General features: G+C 39.9%; 1 protein-coding gene across 1 annotated transcript; it reads left to right on the plus strand.

Moving 5' to 3' along the window:
- The first annotated feature begins 1,273 nt into the window (after window positions 1-1,273).
- Window positions 1,274-2,818, plus strand: LOC18442761 (zinc-finger homeodomain protein 2). Its single transcript, XM_006852978.4, has one exon. It carries the CDS (start codon window positions 1,407-1,409, stop codon window positions 2,118-2,120), a length of 714 nt encoding a protein of 237 aa, XP_006853040.1. The 5' UTR covers window positions 1,274-1,406; the 3' UTR covers window positions 2,121-2,818.
- The last annotated feature ends 20,764 nt before the right edge of the window (window positions 2,819-23,582 follow it).

Below are 23,582 nucleotides of genomic sequence, written 5' to 3' on the forward strand. Positions count from 1 at the left end.
ATCAAAATCAGTTTGGCTATTAGTTGAGCTGATTTAACTGGAAAATATAAAAAATTATGAATAATTTGAAAATTGTACTATGTTCGAGAAAACGTTCACCCCAACTCCATTTAGCCAATCGAATTGGTATAAATCGGCTGGTAGAACATTTCAAACTAATCAAATATTAATCTTGATCATTTTTTGATTAATACGGATTTTTTTATTTAGACTAGATCGGCCAATACAATAGTTCGTAATCCAAACGATTGGACCACATATAATCGAGAAACAACTCTACATAAAATTTGTTAGGTGGAAAGGTAGATGAAGACATATTTGAGATTTGAATCCTTTTCACATTCGAAGTAAAGAAAGTAATTGAAGAAATAAAGAAATTCTCTTCAGTTCATAGGGGCTTTCCACACTTAACTTTACCTCGGATTGGCTTGAGAGAACTCAATGGTGATGAGCCAAGTGTCATTGTTTTGATGAAAGCCATTGAATAGAGTTCATTAAATTCAAAGAGCAATACACCATTGCATAGCTTCATGGTACAAAGAATGAGAAGGAGTAAGGCATTGCCACGTGTCCCACAGTCCTCGCCCTTACGCCTCCCCACACGTGCCAAACAAAACAAACTATCTCATGGGATGTGATTGAATTGGCCACAAGAGCAATGTAAAGTAACCATCACATAAAGGCCAAAAGAGAAAAAAAAAGGATGCATTTGTACATCTAAAAATGAACAAATTCATTTTTGCTTTCTATGAAGAAAACAACAATAAGTTATATAACATTTGACACATTGGATCCCTTCCAAGATTGAGACCTTTGAGATTTATTTGGGTTATTCATGTGGCTTACTACTACCAGATATCGCGTCGTATTGAGGGTGAGGCATTTGATAGAGTAAAATGGTAAAACAAGATTGTTGTAGCCGGACCTAATATTAAGATAAAATTTTGATAATGCATCGACTCAATTTATCTATTCCACTTATACCACCCCACTAACCCCTTTAAAAAAAAAAAAAACCAAAGCTCAAACTATCTGCAAAAAAATGGGTAGGGGCTCTCCTTTTTTATAGATTTAAGAGAGATTTGTTTCAATGGTCGTAGTTAGGGAAAACGGCTATAATGGTCTTTTAAGAAAAAGACAATGTCAATTAAGATATAATGGGGGAGCTGTTTTGTCATTTTGGAAAATGGTAGGCTTGTTTTGGGTCAATTCCCTTACCACTAACACTAAGCAGCTCAGGTATATAATCCTCACCCTTAAAGCGGCAGGAGATAATCCATTTAATTTATGGCCATGGTTACCGACCTTATCTCCTGTATCCCAAATCCTCGTCGGAAAACCACCATTTCCGGTCGCTAAACAACCCTACTCTCTCTCTACACTTTGAGTTTCTCTCTCTAAAATCAATGGACTACGACGACGACCACGATGAAGATGAGGAAGAGGAGATCGGCTTACCCCAGCAGCCCCAAGATGGGGGCGACTTCCGAAATTCCGGCCGTCTCAAAATGCTCGTCCCGGTGGTTTCTGGCGACTCCTCCGGGTCGGGGAAGCGGATTCAGTCAAACGTGCGGTACAAAGAGTGCCTGAAGAATCACGCGGTAAGTATCGGGGGCCACGCGATCGACGGCTGTGGTGAGTTCATGGCGGCCGGAGAGGAGGGGACACTGGAGTCGTTGAAGTGCGCGGCGTGCAACTGTCACCGAAACTTCCACCGGAAGGAGGCCGAGGGAGAAATTCCGGCACCCCAATTTGCTGCATACTATCGGGGGCTCCCTCCCCCGGCATCGCACGGGCCAGCGGGGTACCTACATGTGGGCCCATCGAGGCAGTCGGCGCTGGCGATCACGGTGAGGGAGGAGCAGGAAGAGGACGGTGTGCACGCGCTGAATCCGATGGGCAAGAAGCGGTTTCGGACAAAGTTCACTCAGGAGCAGAAGGATAAGATGCTGGCCTTTGCCGAGAAGGTGGGGTGGAGGATACAGAAGCAGGATGAGGCGGAGGTGCAGCGGTTCTGCATGGAGGCCTGCATCAAGAGGCATGTGCTCAAGGTGTGGATGCACAATAACAAGCACACCCTTGGTAAGAAACAACATCAACAGGACCAACAACAACCCTAATACACACTCTTTCTCTCTCTAAAAATCCTTCAACTCCATAACTCTCTTTCTTTCTTGCTGTTCTGGTGTTCTGATTTTGTTGGTCTCTATTTGCCAAACACATCTAGACAGCTCTTGTCCTTCCCACTAAACAATGAGACAGTGATGTAGTGATACATGACTGTGTCTATGTATTTTTAGAGATAAATAGGTGCAAAGTTAGGTAGTATAGTAGTAGTACCCCCATTCTATTATCTCTCCCCCCCCCCTCTCAGATGACCTATTCTTTCTTTAGAGGATGGCTCTCTCTCTCTCTCGGTACTAAGTCCTAGCTCTTTCTCTCTCTACAGAACTACCATCTCTTTCTCTCTAGAGATAGACTGTGTTTCATTGCCTCTCTCTCTCTTCTTTCTCTTCACTCTCTCTATCTCTCTCTCTCTAAATATACTCATATGTATACTTTTTTTTTTTTTTAACACCTAAAGAGGCTGATAAAAGAAGATGGGATTTCCTCCATCAACGGATTTGTGTTCATGGTGCTAGGGTTTTGAGGGATTTGGGGAATGAGGATTGGGAGCATTGATGTAATTTTGGGGATTGTGGGGAATGAATTTGGAATGGTTGTTATTATTGTTATTGTTATTGTATTGGGTATCTGATGCTGCTTACTTTGTAGAAGAAGAAGATTGAACAAAAACAAGTTGCCAAAGTGCAGGTAATATCTCTCCTTCTTATTATTCTCTCATTTTTTTTCATTTTTTTCTTTTTTCTCCAAGCCCAACCCATTAGTTTTTTCATCAAAATCAAAAAACAAAAAACCCATTAGGGTTTTCTCAGTTCTTGCTTTCAAGAACTGAATACTCTCTTTCTATATATATATATATATATATATATATATTTTTTACTGCCTGTCTTTCTCTATCTAGGTTTTTATCCTCTCTCTGTTGGGCAGCTTTAAGATGGCCTTTATTGACTCTTTTAATGAAATGGGGGAAACCATATTAATTAGGTCGTCTAATCCATGATCCTCAGCTCCTAAGTACTAACATAAACTTGAGGGATTATGCATTAAAAGAGCTTAGGATTATTATTATTACTGACGATTTGTTTATTGTGATGTCATAAAAAATTGGTGTTTACAAGAGGAGGGAATTGGTTCCATGCCTCTTGGGAAGTGCATTTATTATTAGGATGTTGAGTCATGTCGTACAATGTGGACTCTGAACAATCTTGTACAAAATCCTACGCAAAGTTGATCGCAAATTAAAATATAAAATTACGTATGAATGGGAGGAGAATTAATCCTTCACACGTGTGTAAATTATTGTTTTTTACTTACTATAATGTGAGGTTTCTTAAGGTGATAATTTCCTGATGATGGCTGTTCTAGAAGTGCCAACTCCCGCGGGACCACTTAAACAAGTAACATTCGACTTGATTCAACAAACAGGCTTGGGTACCTTTCGTTTTCAAAGCTGCTCTTCTGCGTCAATTTGAAGGCATCCTTGTGATTCTCTTTTCCTTTTTTTTTTCTTTTTTTTTTTTTTTAATGTTACATGGGACCATTTTATTGATCTGTAATGAAATAAATTTTTTTGGTGCTGCTAAAAAGGTTCAGCCAAACGCAAGAAACCTCAATCTATTTACAGTTTTGCTGCCTCCTTGCTTTCTCTGAAAAACATGAAGAAACGTCATTTCCTTCCCCACTATCAGATCATGAGCTTCTCTTATTCTATGTCTTTGCTGCCATGGGACTGCGTGCTGCCTTCTGCACCACTCGCTTGATTGTGTTCAAAGAATCATCTTCAACAGTAAATCTTTTATCGGTTCTTTGGTATGAGCTTAAGGCCTTGAAGTACAGCTTTAAACTTCGCGATAGATATCGCACCCAGAAGCTCGATAGTGTTCACAAAATAATTATTTGCTGGTTCTCTGGTATGAGCTTAAGATCATGCACTATGTTTAAAACCTCAGCTTCATTTGCAGTGCATAAGTCAGCCAGACCTGAATAACTAAGCTTTAGAGGAGCATCATTATCTCTAATTAGGCCTCAACCAGATTCTTAATGAAATCATTTCTTGGAAGTCCCCAAAAATCTTTTCTCGCCATTGCGCAATCTGTCAGCATGTCTTGAATTCTTCCTTTTTAATTGATCCAATTGTATACATCCTCCCTGAGTATTTCGCTCCTTCCATACTTGCCAAAATTTTATTGCCCGTAGGATCTCCATATGAGTATACCTTTCGGGAGAGTAGCGCACTATTTAGGTGATCTATTAGATGGCCAACCAAAGGTAGCAGAGGCAATTGTAGTCCCACCATTTGCAAAGCCATGACCACAATGTTCTTGTGATGAGGTGAACAAAAGGAAACAGCAATTTAGTGAGAGAAAACAACCTCAAAGAGAGTTTGTAGAGAGAGAAAATTGGTACGAGCCGAGCTCTACCACAAATTATAAGCAAACTGTACTGTATTTTTTTTTAAAGAAAGTTACATAATCTGAGTTCGTCCTAACCCTTTTATGCATATTATTTTCACACTTTTGACGTTATTTAAAAGCTACACTATTTCCTACCAAAAAAAACCAGAAGTTACTAACGATATTCCCACTCCTAGTTTTGGTAATTAACTCGACTCTCTTTCCCCAATCAAAGCTTATGGAAATTCTGGTAATTAACTCGAGTCTCTTTCCCTCATTCAAAACTTATGAAACTTGTAGTCCAAGTTGGATTTGGGAGTCATCTTTCCTAGGTTCGAGATAACTCACCCTCGAGTTTGTGTTTCAAACACTATAATATTCGGTGAGATCTTGCAGATTGAAGGTAGGGTGAGTATGGCTATTAAATGAAAGTTCAAGCCTGTAAGAGTTATCATTGATCCGCTTTTCTTTAAGTATGCCACAATAAAAACTCCTTTATTGAATACCTTTTTTTCACCAATGTGTATCAACCATTTCTTTTTATTTTACACTAATCATTTCAAGCTTTTAGTAAACATCTTTATTGACTTTAGTAATAGACTCAACAAGATCCTCGGACACTTTGTTTGGTTCAGTTGAATCAAACAAAGGAACAAGATCGAGGTAGTGAGAATGAATGTGTCTATAAATCACCTCAAAGGGACTATTTCCAGTTTATCGATTCATAATTTAGTCGTAAGCAAACTCAGCTTGAGGAAGTACTAAATCTCATTGTTTTATTCTCTTTTCTGACAAGCTTTGAAGTAGATTACCAAGTGTCTGACGCATAATTTAGTGTGACCATCCATTTGAGGATGATATGCATTGCTCAAATGTAAATCGATTACAAGTCGTTCCCATAGGGCTCTCCAAAAGTGGTTGAGAATTTGGTGTCACAGTCCGATGCAATCCATCTGAGAATGCCATGATGCTTAACCACTTCTCGAAAGTAGAGATTAGCAACATAGAAAGCATCCATTGTTTTCTTGCAAGGGATAAAATGAATCCATGCCTCTTTGGGTCCTCGATAAACCAAGCGTAACATCCATTCTTACATCCTCCCATTGAGAGTTTGGAACTGGTAAGGGAGTGTAGAGGCCTGTACATTGAGCACATCCTTTTGAAACTTAGCAAGTTAGGCATTGCGTCATATAGTGATTCATTGGCCAATTATGCCTTTCGTCAACTAAAGTTGTTATTTTTTCACTACGAAATTGTCCAACCAAACCTCTGGCATGCAACTCATTGATGATGCACTCTCATAGAGACAATTTGGATAGACACAAGAAAACCCCACGAAAGAGGAATCCATCTTAGTGTAGAAAATTTACTTGCTTGCCTTCCTTACATGATCTCCAAGCCTCTCCAAAATCTATGTCATCTTTATATGGTCTTTTTATTTCCTCAAAATCAAGGATACGTCATAATGTTTAGCAGCATAGCATGTCTACTAAGTACATCCTTTACTTGATTAAGTCACATACTTTGGTGCTTTAACACAAAACTAAATTCTTACAAGAAAGCCACCCACTTAGCATGTCTCTGGCTAAAACTGTTTTGATTGTCGATGTACTTGAGTGCCTCATAGTTTGAGTTCAAGATCAACTCCTTTTGAATGAGATAAGTGTAGCCAATACCTAAGGGATTGTACGATGGCATAGAATTCTAGGTCATATGTTGAGTAATTCTGCTTAGTTTCATTGAGGTTTTTACTAAAAAAAAAGGCTATTGGATGCCCTTCTTGATTGAGTATTATACCAATAGCAACGTTTGAGGCATTCAAACACCCTTTCAAAGTCAAGCAGCGCGTGGTTGAGAGCTTATCTTAAACAAGTTGAAAGCTCTTCTCAGTGGATGGTGAACATTCAAATTCTCCCTTTTTCATGCAATCAATAAAGAGCACTGAGATGGTGCTAAAACTCTTTGTAAATCGCCGATAGAATGGAGCAAATCCATAAAAACGTCGCACATTATGGATTTATTGAGGTGTAGGTCCTTCTTGGATAGTCTTTATCTTACTTTCATCCACTTTTATGCTTGCAGAGGACAAAACAAAGGCTCCGAAAACGAGCCAATTTGGCATGAGAGTCCACTTTTTAAGATAAATATAAAGCTTTTCATTCCTTAATGAGGTTAACACATGTCTAAAGTGTTCAATGTACTCGTTTGGGTCATGAATATACAAAAGGATATCATCAAAGTAGACAACAACCAATTTTCTAATAAATGGACGAAGAACCTAGTTCATCATATGCATGAAAGTACTAAGAGCATTGGTAAAACTGAATGGCATAGCAAGCCACTCATATAGACCCTCACGAGTCTTGAATGCAATTTTCCATTTATCACCATGACTTTATTCTAATTTGGTGGCAACCACTTCTTAGATCAATTCTGTAAAATACTTGGGCATCCCCCAATATATCCTACATATCATCTAGCTTTGGAATTGGGAACCAGTATATGATAGTAATCAAATGATAGCATGATTAAGAATGCACATTCGCCATGTGTCATCCTTCTTTGGGGTTAGCAATGTCGGCACCCACATGGACTCATGCTTTCTCGGATAAAACCCATTGTTAAGTCGGTCTACAACTTGCCGGGAAAGTTCCTCATGCTCTTTTGGGGTCATATGGTAAGCAAGCTAGCACTGGGTGACAAATCAATTTGGTGTTGGATATCTCTTCATGGGGGCATCATTTGGTAGATCATCAGGGGTGATATCCTTGAACTCCTCCAAAAGTGGTTTCAACTCATAAAGTACACTCGTGGGTTTTACCTCTTGTTTTGCAACCAATGTGGACATGACTCTACTCTCATCACTTTCTTTCATAAGCTTAGACAAGGTAAGAAAGTTATTACCCTCCTCTTGGATAGATTTAGGTGCACTCTCTTCCTTGCCAGGAAAGAGCATGACCTCCACATTGGAATGTATAGGTGTTTTTGTGACCATCATATATGAATCGTCTCTCAAACTACCATGGTCTCTCGAGAAGTATTTGACATACATCCATATGAATGACATCACACCACACTTCATCTTTGTAATTTTTACCCAATGAAAAGAAACAAAGCAACATTTAGTCACTTTGACCTAACTTCCATTCTTGAACCATGCAATTCAATAGGTTCTTGGGTGGGGTTCAATTTTAGCTTGAGTTTTGTCCACCATTTATTGTAAGACAATGTTCTCACTACTTCCTCCATCAATAGGTGCACCATTGCTACTTGATTTACAACGACTTTCGAAGATGTTGGATCTCAGCCAATTTTTCACTGGAATCCAAATTTGGGGTTCAATTTTTAGCTTGAGTTTTGTCCACCACTTTTTGCAAGACAATGTTCTCATGACTTCCTCCACCAATAGGTGCACACCTTACTACCTGATTTGCAACTAGTTTCGAAAATGTTGGATCTCAGCCAATCCTCACTAGAATCAACATTTGGAGTGGTTAAACCTTGTTTACGATGAAAATCTGACAGATCTTCCGATGAAGATCTCTCAAATTTTAACACCTTAAAACATTTTGGCACCCACCGTGGGGCTATTTCGAGCTTGATCCAACTTCAAAATACGACTTTATTCATTTTTTATTTCATTGTTTTCAGTCACAAAAGGTCCCAAAAGTAAGCTGTGACCAGAATCCAGGGTTTCGGTGATCCGAAACCTTGCTTTTTCTAGGAGACACTCCCAGTATCGCCCAAATTCAAATGTCTCAGAAACCTCTGTTACTTTTTGGATCTGTTCTAGGGATTCTTTTGTGATTGTACAAAAACATTTAGATCAAAATAAAATTTTTAAAAATACAAATAAAATATTTTTCAGTTCAATCTAGGCTTTTCTATTTTACTTTATTTTAATTTATTTCATCATAAATATTTTTATTTCACGATTTTTTCAAGTTTAAAGTAGTCTTATTTCATCAATATTAACAAGATAAAAATATATAAAAAAATAAAACAAAATAATTTTTTGGGCAACACCAGCCCTGTCGCCCACTCTGCAAGGGCAACACCACTAGTGCCGCCTAGGCGACACCACCCATGTCGCCCAATTGCAAGTGTCCCAGAAAAATTATGGGACCCCACATGATCATGCCAAAGACTTTTGGCTCCCTGTTGGCTAATTTTGACCTAAAATAAAAATTTTAAAAAATATAAAAAGAAATATTTTGCTTCAGATAGATCTGTTCTGTTTCTGCCCTTTTGATTTTATTTTAGTTTGTTAATTTTGACTAAAATAATATTTTCCTTTCTCTCACCATGCTTAGTTTAATTGTGTTTCATCAAAAATACAAAGATAAAAAATAAAAATACATTAGGGTTGCTTACCCCTCCAAACCTAGACCCACTCTTGGTCTGAGCCGAGACTCGTGCACCATCTAGGTTCTAGCATAGCTCTAAGCTTAAGAGTTGCCTCTAGAGCTAGACTAGGCTTACCCAAGTTCAGGGTCTTGACCAAAATCCATTGAGTCTAGTAAGTTTAGGCTCCAATCTAGTCTTAGCCTATGCCTTAGCTAAGGTTTTTGCCCCTAGTGTCAGGCTAGGTTTGCCTTAAGTCATCGATTTTAGATCTTACCTAAGTTTAGATTTTAGAATCCAGCCTAAAGCAATCACTATGTCAGCCACTCAAGACAACCATGATGACTGCTTCACGGCCGACTCTAAGCCTAACCTGCCCAGACCTAGGGACTAGTATGCTGCAATCCCTTGGATTTATCGGCAGTCCTCAGGACAATCCATTATCCAATGCCCAAGTCTTCAATTAGAAGCAGAGTCCCAAGCATCCACTCCTAATCCTGAGATCTGTGTGGCCTGAAAAGCTGGCTCCGCCCGAAAAACCATGAATAGTCAGGGAGTCTGACCAGGCATCGTCCTACAGGGGATTTTAAGCAACCAAAGTAGAAGTTGAGTGAGGGAAGAAATTCATGCAACATCTAAAGCCAATTCCCGTAACTCTAACCAAGATAACTCTGAGATGCAGCAATCTTAAAATCAAGTCCCACCTAGGTCTAGGGGATTTAATCCAACCTCGAGCCACCATAGTATAGCTCATGATGTCCTGATTACTGTATGAAGCAGAGGTGTCGACTCAAACCGACCCTTAGACGAGATAGGCGTCCAAGCTGCCCTTAAAAGTCTAATTGACCTAGGTTACACTGTTCATGTCCCAGCTTACAGGTCAATCCCAAACCAAGTTAGTGGTATAGGTCAACCCTTAGCACAACTGAGTCAACCGATTCTTCAATTGGTCCCTCTAGTTCATCTAGTCTAACAAATCGTGCAATTTCGCAACCGGTGGCGACACCTATGGGTCAGTACGCCCCTCAGGCACCAATGTATCAAACCGCCCTAGTGGCTGCGGCTCATCAATCTCAGACCCATGCAGGCCAATATATACCCCAAGTTTCAACTTATCAGTCTATGCTTAGGAACCCACCAACCAGTGGGCCTACTGTCATGCCAAATACTCAACAAAAAGGCACCTTAAACACAATCCAGGATATGCTTGTAAGAATGCGCATGCATGAAATTCCACCCCCAAAGACTTATGTTCATGAGACCCATGGAGGCATGGAAGACCTTCCCCTGGGATTTGTTGTCCCATAATTTAGAAACAAGTTCAATGAGAAGAACGATCCAGATACTCACGTCAACGTATACCTCCTCTCCGTTCGAGTTTTGCGAGACAGGCCTAACCACTGAAGGTAATCTTTTTACAAACATTGACCGGTGAGGCCTTGAACTGGCATCGGAGAACAAATGTCTGCTCGACCACACATCACTCTAGACGAAATGTTCAACCTATTCGTCTCTCACTACCGCAGTTCGACACTAAGACCTCTCTCCCTAGGCGAACTCAGTGCAACAAAACAAAACCCAAGAGAATCCTTAGAGGATTTTATGGGTCGATTTCACGAGATGGCAATGCGGGTCATAGACTGTCCACTTACAAACCCAGCCAAGATCTCCATAGTCTTAGAGAATGCTGCTCCCGAGTACAGGACCTTCTTCAGCCTATGTCTTATCTCCCACTCTTTCGACTCCATGATCGAGCGGGTGGTGCGACATGAAAAGGTCAGAGGGACACCACCCCTCAGCATTAAGCTAGACAACAAGTCGATAACAACTCCCCAAAATAAGAACAAAAACAAGGGGAATTCTTCCGGTCAGGCTAATGAAATCGTCGTTAACGGATCGGTCAAAGGTTCAACTGCTCAACGCAACCGAAGGGGTCAACTTAGAGCCAACGCTCAAAATAATAACCAAAGGCGAGAAGATAATTTTACCCTTTTCAAAGACCCATAAAAAAAAGTGTTGGAATTACTCTTGGCTAAGAATATGGTTTATCTCCCACCACCATTTCAAGTCATGGATAAGAGCAGGTGGTGCAAATGGCATCAAAACCATGCTCATGATACTCAAAATTGCATATATTTGAAACAGGTGATTCAAGGGATAATCAATAAGGGGGATATCACTGTCGCATCAGAAATCAACTTGTTGAAGAGCCTAATCAAAAGATGGGTATCTTCACAAATCCTCTCCCTAAAAATATGGTCGCAATGAACGAAAAGCTGGGAGCTCAAGACAACTCGAAAGAGAACGTTGTCATTCACATGATTGAGCGTGGAGACGAAGAAGACGATCCATGTCAATTCATTTTGGCTTGTGATCATCACTTTCAAGAACCCGAAGAAGATCTTTTGAGCCTCCTAAGAGGAAGCCCTTCATCTCCAAACCTTGATAACCTTCCCAAATGGGACCGATATGGCGAAGATGACATACTAGAGATTGATATGGTCATGACCAATGAAAAGGCGTCATCTTTCAAACAAAGGGCCAATACCCCAAAGTCTTCCATTACTCTTGCTAAGGCTGACCCTATCGAGCTTCAGGCTGGCGAGGTCTACTCCTTAACCCAAAGAGGTCGAGTTTTCAAACACATTCAATCCCATTACTCTTGCTAGGGCTGACCCCATCGAGCTTTAGGCTGACGAGGTTGACTCCTTAACCCGAAGAGGCCGAGTGTTCAAACACATTCAATTGAATGGAAAATACCTAAAAAACCAAACAACAAGCAGGGGTCGTAAATCAGAAGCCGAACAAGGAAATTCAATGATCTACAACCACCTACGATCTACCAGCTCATCTCGGGAAGATCCAAGCTCAAATCTCCATCTTAGAGCTACTCGCCAATTCACCAGCACATAGAGCCCGGATCGAAAAGGTCCTTGACATGACACATATCTCGAGCAACACACAGCCGAATGAGTTGTGCAGAATGATCAACCAGTTGATGAAACCAACACCAATCATGTTCATAGACGATGACATCCCAGCCAACGTCAACTGATTTCACGTACAACCTCTTCACATCACCGTCTTCATGCAAGGATATGAGATACGAAGAGGGCTTGTTGATAATGGGGCATCCTTAAACATATTCCCTATGAAAACAATGAAGCAGATAGGCAAAAGCCCAGATGACTTCGAGCCATGTCAACTAACTATCGCTGCATACGACGAAACCAAATGACAAGCTGAAGGCATTCTACCTCTCACACTCAAGATCGGCCCTACCGTCCAAATGATAAAGTTTTATGTCTTGGACATAAAACCTTCTTTCAACATGTTGTTAGGAAGACCGTGGCTGCATGAAAACCTCGTGGTCGCCCCTACACGCCATCAATGCATCAAATTTCCAACTAAAATAGTGTCGCAAAGGTATGTGTTGAACTCCCTGCTTTTCTCAATCCTAGTATACATAACGGGAAGCTAGCTGTAGGAATCGAGCTCGGAGAAATCACGCTCGCTTCCTTTGAGCAAGTTGATTGTGCCACCTTACGACTAGAGGTCGGCAACCCTGTTCCTCAAATTTTGCAAACTTCTGCATCGAAGGATGACATTATCCAATGTCAACATCGATACGATTTCGAATCCCTCGAAGCTTCACACATGCTCTTCTCCCAAGGCTTCCAACCAGGCTAATGCTTGGGTCGTCAAGGCCAAGGCGTAATAGAGGCAAATTCTGAATCATTCGAAGCCAAAACTGAAAACAATGATCGAAGAGGTCTCGAGTGTTCTCTCACCTTAGCCGGATGAAGCCTTTAAGCTATCCGGGCTTTGTATCTGGAGGCCTTCAAAGCCTCGATCCTCTCGATGCCCGTCCTTCAAAACGACCTAAGGTGATCCTTGAAACCCTAACAGGGAATAACTCTTCTTCCACATCTCAGCACACACAAGAACTGCAAAATGAAGACCTTTTTGCTGACCTAGATTTGAAGGTATACATAATCGGCTCTGATGCAGCTAAGCGTGCTCAAACCCAGGAATGAAATTGGTCGATCACTCCCCTATCTCGAGAATCATTGAAAGCATACCAGTGGCACCCTCAAGTCCCGATGCCAAAAAACGAATAGGCGCAGGGTGAGGTACTAATAAAGATCGAGTGAAGGATGTCAAATATAAACAATATGGATTCATGATTTGTGACATCTACCTATCTCGTGATTCCAAATCAACAAACTCATTGAGCAACTTGTGAGTAATAGCAAAACGAACCATGTCGTGTAACTTCATTCACAAATTGAATTCTTCTATTTCATAGTTATTCAAGTGGTCACCTTACGCATCCAATCCCTAACATTTCTCTCACGAGTCCCATAAGGGACACCTCTTGTGTTATTTCAAAAACCATTGAAAAGTCAAAACATGATAAAATTGTTAATAATGAAAAAGAATTTTCAAAAATGGCGAACACTCAAGAAAGCTCGATAACGGTGCACAATACCAAAATGACGAATTGGATGATCAAAACGAAGATCAAGAGAGCCAAGAGTCTGAAGAAATCCCTCAACCTGAGGAACTCACTTTCTATGTGTAGCAATTCTAGAAGAGGTTCGATGGTGACCCAACGGCTATCATCAAAGAGACAATCGACATAAACCTAAGAACTGAGAAGGACCCAAGGTTAACCAAGATTAGAACTTCCCTATCTCCTGAGGAGTGGGAAAATATGATTTCCTTTCTCGAGGAATATCGCGATCTCTTCGCCTGGTCATACGATGATATGCTAGGGCTAGATCCCACATTGGTGCAACATCACCTAATATTCAATGAAGGGGCTAAGCCAGTAAGGCATAAACTTCGATGTCAGAAGACCCACCTTGAGCTCAAAATTAAAGAAGACATCGCTACGCTGCTCAAAGTGAAGTTCATTACCCCCGTTAATTACTCAGAATGGTTGGCCAACATAGTGGTCGTACCCTAGAAAGACGAGAGGATCCAAGTGTGTGTTGACTATAGTGACCTCACCAAGGCATGCCCAAAGGATAATTTTCCATTACCAAACTTAGATGCTTAGTTAACAACACTGCGGGGCACAAGATGTTATCATTCATGGACGGCTTCTCAAGTTACAACCAGATCTTCATGGCAGAATAAGACCAGACCAAGACTTCGTTCATAATGCAATGGGGAACTTACTGCTACAAAGTCATGCCCTTTAGCCTAAAAAATGCAGGGGCAACTTATCAACAGGCAATGACTAGCCTCTTCCACGACTTAATGCACACCATCAAGGAAGACTATGTCGACAACATTCTGATCAATTCGAAGACCAGGCTTAATCATCTCACCAACCTGATAACCACTTTCGAAAGGCTCGAGAAACATCAACTCAAACTCAACCCGCAAAAATGTGCCTTTGGGGTTGAATCCGGCAAATTACTAAGCTTTATAGTAAGCCAAAGAGGCATTAAGGAGGGCCCGTCCAAAATACGAGCCATCACTGAAATGCTCTCTCCTCGGAACATCAGAGAAATTCACAGGCTGCAAGGTCGCATACAAGCCATAAGTCGTTTCATCTCACAACTAGCAGACAAGTCTGCGCCATTTAATAGACTACTCAAGAAAGATACCCCATTCATATGGAATAATGAGTGTCAAGAAGTGTTTGATCAAATCAAGGAGTACCTCACCAAACCTCTCATCCTCAGTCCTCCTAGTCCAGACAAACCCCTATTCCTATACATATCAGTGAGAGACAAGACCATGGGGGCAATGTTAGGACAATACGATGACCATAAAAAAAAACAAATGATATATTACATCAGCAAGACTATGATGGACAATGAGACAAGATACATGGATGTGGAGAAGCATTACTTGATGCTTGTGTGGGCCATGCAGAAGTTAAGACATTATGTCTTATCTCATTCAGTCAAGCTCATCTAAAAAATAGACTCACTTAAGTACCTATTAGAGAGACCAAACTTTAATGGACGTTTGGTAATAATCAGTTCGCTGACACCCTTGCGACCCTTGCTTCAATAATTTATATTCCTCCAAAAATTACCAAGTTGTCATTCTACATTAGGAACAAGCATGACCCTTTCCCACCAAGAATTGAAGAATAAATAGAGCAAGAAAATGAGAACGATGGGGAAGTGTCTCTTGTGGCTTTAGATGCGCTAGTTAAGGCAAAACTATGGTTCCACGATGTTCTGTCCCTGCTGAAAGATGGGTTATACCCCAAGGGAGCCACCAAAAAGGATAAAAAATCCCTTCGAAGTTTTTCTATGGGATTCTTAATAAGAGGTGATCTCCTGTTCAATAAATCCTTCGATGACATCATTCTACAGTGTCTCGATCAGCCAGAAATCGACCAAATATTGACAGAGTTACACAATGAAGGAGATCATTCTGGAGCACCTGCCTTAGCTCAAAAAATCAGGCGCCAAGGCTATTACTAGACCATCATGGCCGAAGATTGTTGAAAGTTCATTAAGAGGTGTCCCAAATATCAACTTTATGGAGACCTCATCCATACACCGTCCGTACCACTCAACTCAACACCACCTGTATGGGCCTTTGCCATGTGGGGTCTTGATACCATCGGAATGATCTCACCGAAAGCCTCAAACGGCCACCGTTTTTTATTAATGGCTATAAAGTACTTCACCAAATGAGTAGAGGCCACATCATTTGTCACAATTGAGGGACAACATGTTGCCCGTTTCATAAAGAACAATATTGTATTCAGGTTCGGTGTTCCTGAGTCAATTATTACTGACAATGGATCCAATCTCAAAAATGAAAAGGTCTCTAAGGTGTGCAAAAATTTTGGGATAATGTAGAAATTATCCACACCTTACTACCCCCAAGGAAATGGATAAGCATAGGTTACAAACAAAAAACTTCTCAGAAATTATAGATAGAATAATAGAAGGTGGCAAAAATTGGCACGAAAAGTTAAATGATGCGCTATGGGCCTTCCAGACAACTGAGAAGACTCCTACTAGCATGACCCCGTACTCATTATTATATGGTATGTAAGCAGTATTACCCATTGAAGTTGAGATACCATCTTTTCGAGTGCTTATGCATAAAGATTCAGATGAGGAACAAAAGATCGAAGCACGAATCGTTGCCCTCATTAATTTGGATGAAAGACGACTATGAGCAACACAAAATATTGTTACTTACCAGCGTAGAATAGAGAGGGCATACCAAAGTAAAGTTGTTCTTCGACAGTTCAGAAAAGGGGACAATGTACTCAAGAAAATCTTCAACACTCCTGTAAACCCACACCCTTTAAGCAAGTTCAAACCTAATTGGGAGGGGCCATTCGTGGTCACCTGAGTGCACGTAAGCAATTCTTACAAGATCAAGATTCAGAAGGGGTGTGAGCTCAACGACCCCAACAATGAGATGTATCTCAGAAAATACTACCTGTAATGGGCTCAAAAGAGTGGTGAAAACCTGAAAAGGCATTAAAAAAAAAAAAAGACTTGTTGAAAACTTGAAAGGGCATCACGAGTAAAAAACAAATCTCCAAGAAGGAGTTTCTGATTCAAAAACACTCAAGTACTTACAAGTTCTAACAATACGGCACAAGCACACCCTGAGGACGAAGACTTCTCCTAAACCCTGCAGGTTCCCAATATAACCAACTTAGAAAGATGCAAGAACGTGATATGAATGGAAAATTAAACTGACTTCGACGAATCCTAGAAGAACATCAGGACCTCTTCAAGAGGGAAGCTCAGCAAGAATCCAGAGAACTCTTCATGGACCCACGAAGCAGAAGATGAAGGCTCCAAAGGTAAAAAGACAACCTCAAGACTTTTGAGTTCTCACGATCCAACATGGAAATCCTTTCATCGTCTTTGGATAAAATATAATAAAGAAAATGACCACCAAATGGGCCACATGTGGCAAACCTGTAAGGCCCGTCTCTTTTAAAAGCCTTTTTCAATCTGATTATTAAAACCCTCCATTTCCAAAACCCTTTTGGAAAGGACTTCCTTCATCACTACAAGAAGTTAAACTGTTAGTCAATCTAGCCTCGTTCTCGAAGCCAACTTCTTTCTCCTGTTATGAAGGCTTAAAACTAGGCAGGCACTCCATGGTTGTATGAGTATAACTACCAACTACCATACATTGGAGATGGGTGAACCTCGCTAATGACGATATTGGCTAGTCTCGGAGCGTTTTACTCTCGACTGAATCCCCTGAGGAGAAATGAGACAAGCTCATCCCCATGTGTGCGTACAATGTCCCAAAGTCAAATTCGAAAAACGTCAAACTCGTGTGACGTTAAAGAGCTGAGACAAGATAAACGTCCAACTCATGCAACGTAAAAGAGGATAAGCGTCAAACTCATGCGATGTAAAAGAGCCGAGACAGGACCATCCAGCCCCGTATGACGTGAAAGGTCGAGTGTATCCAAGGCACAACCACCCTATTCAATGGAAAAATGTCAAACTCATGCGACGTAAAAGAGCCGAGACAGGTACCGTCTAGCTACGTATGACGTGAAATGTCAGGTGTACTCAGGGCACAACCACCCTGTTCAATAGAAAAATATCAAACTCGTGCGATGTAAAAGAGCCAAGACAGGTATCGTCTAACCCCATATGACGTGAAAGGTCGGGTGTATCTAGGGCACAACCACCCTGTTCAATGGAAGAACATCAAACGCGTACGACATAAAAAAGTCCAGGTAAGTACCATCTAGCCCTGTATGATGCAAAACGGTCGGGTGCATCCAGGGCACAACCACCCTATTCGATAGATTCCGTGTATCCCCGTATTGACGTAAAAGGGTCGGGTGTATGGTCCATCACTACATGACGCTAACTGCTTAGAGGGCTCTATGGTTGCAGGAGTTAAAACTGCTAACCAACCTTGTTTTTCGAAAGATCTTTCTCTTTTCAAAATTTTCAATATATGTCTTATGTTTTACAAAAACTTTAATTTTTTTGTTAAAATCATAACCGATCTTTGCTCCGGGTTTTATTTCAAATCTCCCCCTACCTTCAAAAATACTAAAAAAGTTTTAAAAAAACGAAGGAGCTTGGACACCAGTATATGATGATTACCGCGTTGCTGTGATTGTCGCCTTGCTGCCTCGTCTCTCACTTCGGATTCGGCCAGACAAGTCTCTTCCTTTAGAGAGCCTTTTCCAGTAGACAACCTTCGGAAACCCTAAGGAGATCAAATAAAATGCCAGGGTTAAAAACTCAAACTACAAAAACCCCTGAAGTTAGGTGGCATGGCTAGAAATCCAACTCGAGTTTCAAGCTTGTGTAACTCACCGACATCTCACGCCGACAACCTTAAGAGGAAAAATGCCCTAGGTGGGTGAGCTCGGTGAGCGCAATGACTTTGAGGGACAGTTGGTGTGCCCCCTGACCATGTGATTTCATGAAGAAATTTAAAATGTCTATTTTATCTTTGATGTTCACCTGCCCCTCGAAGGACAGGGAACGCCAAAGTGTCTACTTCTTTGCTACTCACCTGTCCCTCGAAGGACAGGGAGTGTCAAAGAGGGGTAACTGCAGACACCCCATTTTAAATCTGGTAAATTCTATGGTTTTCTTAACCCTTATGACCACATTATCCTACTAGAACCAATTTAATTACCCCAAAACTACCTAAATCTTATCCCAGGAGCTTTTCAACAGTCCAAGAATCGTCTGAATCAGACCTACAGATAAAAAGATATAACAAATGATAATTTAGTCCCTGTGAGACCCAACTGTCGAGCTGCAGGCCAGGCTGTAACGGGCCTGACAGGCCCAGATGCCGGCTAATGATGCAGTCAACACATCTGATGATGCAGTAAATGTGTTTTCTTTAATTAGATAAGGCAAAAACTTCAAGATAAATCCAAAAAATTCCGACAAAACTCCAAAACAATTTTGAAAAAATCACCAATTGAATTTGATAAATACCCTCTTTTCCTAACCCAATAGAAGAGAGAAAACGAGACCAAAAAAAAACCTTAGAAATTTCCGAAATTAGGAACATTACCCAAAAATACCAAAAATAAGAAAAACCCTTAGAAAATTGAAAAAATTTAAAAAAAATTCCAAAAATTTGAGAAAATATCAAAATTCATATCCAACCTTTGGAGATCACAAAACCTTTAGAAAACTAAGGAAAGTCTCCTCCAAACCCCGAAAAAGACCGACAGCTTTAGAAAAATTTTTAGATTGAAAACCCTAAAGAAGATATAAACTCTAGCCTTCTGAAGTCCTAACCCCTAAGACTGAGAAAACCTAGACCTAGGGCACAAAAACCCTAAATCAGAACTAGAATTAGGACACAACAACCCTAGATCTAACCCTTTACACCAGATATATGCTGGTCAACATCCGAATTAGAGAGGCAAAGATGACCGATTTTAATACAGGCGAGCCCTCGAAGGCTCGAGAATCCCAGGCCATCCGACCCAGTTTGGTATTATTTCTTCCTCTCTCTTTTTTTTGCTTTTTATTGTTTTGTTTCTTTTATTTATTTTTGATCTGTTAACTTATCTTAAAAATCATATTTTAATGCTCTGAATCATGCTAGCTCTGCCACAGATCTGATAGTAGATCTACTCAATTACGAGTAAATCTATCTGAATTCGATCTGTCCCATTTTCTCTACCATTTTTTTTCTTTTATTTTCATCATTTTAAAGTGTTAAGATCTGAGAGATCTAGATCAAAAGATCTGTCAGATTTTCATCATAAACAAACATCAGTGAATTTGATCAAACACTCCTTGGCAATCTTGATTCCATATGAAGAGGACATCTTTCTTGAGAAGGTGGTTAAATGGCACACATTCATGTCCAAGTTGAGGGACGAAGCATCTGATGGCCTAAATTCTCCCTTGAAGTCAACTCATTTGTCAGTCATTGGTGGGGGATGGCATTTCTGTAATTGCTTTTATCTTGGTAGGATTTTTGGTTCCCTTGTGATTGACAACAAACCCTAACAGCTTGTTGGATACAAACATAAATGCACACTTCTGAGCATTGAGCTTTACCTGATATTTATGGAGCTCTCTAATACTCATACGAGATTTGGAAGTGTTCCTCTCTTGTGTTTTGACTTGACAAGGGTATCTTCCAAAGTCTTCCATAATATCATGTATCATGTTGTGGAAGATTGTGGTCATGGCCTAGTTGGTAAGTTGCCTCAACATTATTTCTGAATGAATTGTATGACCTAGTAATGTACTTCCCCCATTGTATGGTGCATGCAGTTTTTTTCTGGTCTCCAATGACCATCTTTTTTTTATCATAATATGAGAAGCCATCCATAAAGGATAATATTTTATGTGGTGTCGTCTTTCCAAGTGGTATATATTTATATTTTTTTAGGGGAAATTTGTCGGTAAGGCGTGCCTTCTTCAAATCCCCATAGTCAGGTGGTGGTTAATGAGATGACATGCTTACTTATGAAGAGATTATTGAAATAATTTAGCATGAGGTAAAAGGACTAAGTGGTTCTCAATGAGGTAAGGGTCCAATCCCGGCATATCAATATATGATCATGCAAAAACATCCGGGTATTCCCTAAGAAATGCAACCATATGCTCATGTTCGAGGATCCAATCTTAGGTTCCTCGCTATTCCCCAGGTTGACATCAATCTTTTCCTCAACTATAGTTGTAGACTTCAGATTGAATCTCTTTTGAACTGCTATGCTTGGATCGAGAGCTCCTCAAGATACGACTCATCATCATATTCTTGCTCTCAAAGACCCTCATAGATCAGATTAGTTTTCTCTTATGGGGAAGCTTTGGGGGTTTGCTTTTTCTCCTTTTATTGGTCTTTTATCTTTGAAAAAGGCAGGTTCGATTGTCCTAAATTCTAGATTGTTTTTAACGTGGTTTGTCTTGGCTTGAGAGATGTGGGTCGATCGTTCGAGGCTTTTCACGGGACCCTACACTTTGTGCCTGGCACCTACGTAGTTTTTGGACTCTGGACAAGTAGGTGCCACTCATAGCCAGCCAAGGGTTAAACAGAAAATGGGATGATTGTAAGGGTGCTGGTTAGAAAAATTCCTGAGACATTAACCATGCAGACTCCCATACTTAAATTTGGAAAATTATATCTTTTTTATCTTACAATTTGTTTGATTAGGTGAGAGGAAAGAAGGGGAGAAGTATCCTATCCAGCACTTGGCTTCTGTCTAAGAATGATATGTTTTCTATCTTGGAGTCCCATTTGTGTTTTTGTTATCATCTATCAACCTTTGTTTTGAGACATGAAATGTTTGTGATACCCTGTATCCATACCACCCCATAACCTTTATGGTGAGCACACTTGCTTCACAGTATCAACAACTGCCTTCTTTGTTATCCATGTCACTCAAATCAGTAGATACTTTCTGGCCATGTGTTTGACACAGTTTTTGGAAAATTGACTTCATAGTAGACAATGTTAAGAATTTATCAAAGCTTAGATAATCTTAAATTTTGAGGACTAATGTCAAACCACATTCAAGCCAGTGCCCAAAATTGGAATATCAACTAATCTTGGAAAAAGTATTAAACAATATGAAATAAGATAACCTCTCCTACAAAAATTCCATAACCTTATCAAAAGCATGAGATACGTCCCCAAAAGTTTTATAACACCTTCCTGACTTATTTTGCCCTATCCAAAACGCATAGAAATAACATGTTCATCAAGGTGGAAGGCAATAAGGAAAGAGAGGGGCGTGTGGATTAAGGTGACATTGTCGGCCCCACGCTCCGCATCAAGTGGGTCCTCCACATTTGGTCCCTTGGCCATTGGGCCCTGTGTGGGCCTCCCATAATATTTTAAGTCCCAAACAAACTTTTAATCCCCTTTTACTATTTTTTAAAAAGTAAAAATTTTATACAAGGTTGCAACATAAACATGTAGAATTAAGGTGCATCTAAGAAATCCACCGTGAAAGGTTGTTCTGACATTGGACAACCCTCTAATTGATCATCTCAACATCGAGATGTATGAATATGAAAAGAACAAAGATTTTGAGTCCCAAAAATAATGCTTCTTGCAATATATTATCTGGACCATCCAGTTTTTATGATTTTCATACATCTATTTGATTTGAACCATTTTTGGGGTCCAAAATTTTTTAATTAGAGATGAAAATGGATTCTCAAGCTGCACTAAGAATTTTCGATACCAAAATTATATCTTATAATAAAATTTTGTGGTGCACCTTACATTAATTGTTTAAGGTTGCAACTATACCCTTTTAACAAAGGCTTATGAATTTTAAAACCCAAAATCCCATTAACTTTTCTACAAAAATTCATGATGCAAAAATAAAATATGCAATGCACTTTAAAAATTTATGTTGATAATCCATAATGTTCTAATATATAATCAAATATAATTAAAAGAGAATTGCATCCATCGAATTGGGAATATGTGAAATAACTATAAAATTCCGCCTATACTTGTTCCCATGACCCACAATCTATCACAAGGTGTCATGCTTCGTCCGTTCCCGAGCGCTCATTGACACCTCGCCTGAGTCAATGGGCACTACAATTTGACTATAATCATATGATTTTACTTGCTCTCAAGACCTTTAAAGGCCACATGCCCCCAATACATTAGGCCCATATACATCAAATAGTTGTCATTTAAATTTTTGCTAGAGAATTAATCATATGTTTTTACTTGCTCTCAAGACCTTTAAAGGCCACATCCCCAAGACACTAGGCCCATATACATCAAATAGTTCTCATCTAAATTCTTGCTAGGGAAAAAGGATTGAGATAGATCTCTAACCCATTTCAAATGGACCCTCTTAACTATAATAGAGTTCGAACTAACCATAATTCACCTCACTAGACTTGAGCAAACTTAAGAAAAAAAAGTTTGGATGGGCATATGATCCTAGACCGTTGGACATCATGGGCAAGAAGCCGCTCCTTTCACAACAGCAAAAAAACATCTTGATGTTGAAAAAAATTGGTGTAAGGTGAAATAGGGGTTGGAATATGTAGTAATAAATGAATGAAAGAAATAAATGGGACTTTTTGTTTATAGCCACTGTAAGAATAACAGTGAGCAAAAAGGTAACATGGGAAAATCAGTCCATGGGATATCTGTAAACAAAAAGATCACAATGATACTAGCCTAATTTTGCACAATATAGTCAAACCTACTTAGCATCAGAGTTGCCTGAATTTAGAGTAAATTTAGAGAGAGAAAGTGGCTCGTTTTTTTGTTTTTTTAGACAGATAAAGATAGTAAGAAAATATCATGCGAGAAAGAGAATTTGAAATTAGTAAAAAGGGGTCTTGGAGTTAAAAGTCCCTTTTAAAAAGTGAATAGTGGATGTTAATGTAACTATTAGGTTTTAAATGGTTATTAACCATTGGATCACTGGACAGTAATGGTTATACCATTAGATCAATGGACAGTCATAAGCACGTCTCTTTGTATCAACAACTAGTATCCTAACCATTGGATCTTGCATAGTACCATGCTTGCATCCATTTACACACATGTGTGGGCACGAGACATGTCACGCAAAATGGACCAAGCCCCGAGCCCAACCTGTAAATATGCGAGGGGAGCCTCATGCGCCGATACGAGTCTATAAAGTGTGCCATTATGCACACACGCATATGTGCTCATTGCATACTTCGTGTATCTGCACAAGTACTCACACTCTCATTTGTTCTGTAAACATAAAGCATAAGAGTATTTATATATTTATCCCACTCT

This window comes from Amborella trichopoda, chromosome 1, assembly GCF_054954075.1.
Source record: "Amborella trichopoda isolate Santa Cruz 75 chromosome 1, AtrichopodaSantaCruz75HAP2 v2.0, whole genome shotgun sequence".
Taxonomy (NCBI): domain Eukaryota; kingdom Viridiplantae; phylum Streptophyta; class Magnoliopsida; order Amborellales; family Amborellaceae; genus Amborella; species Amborella trichopoda.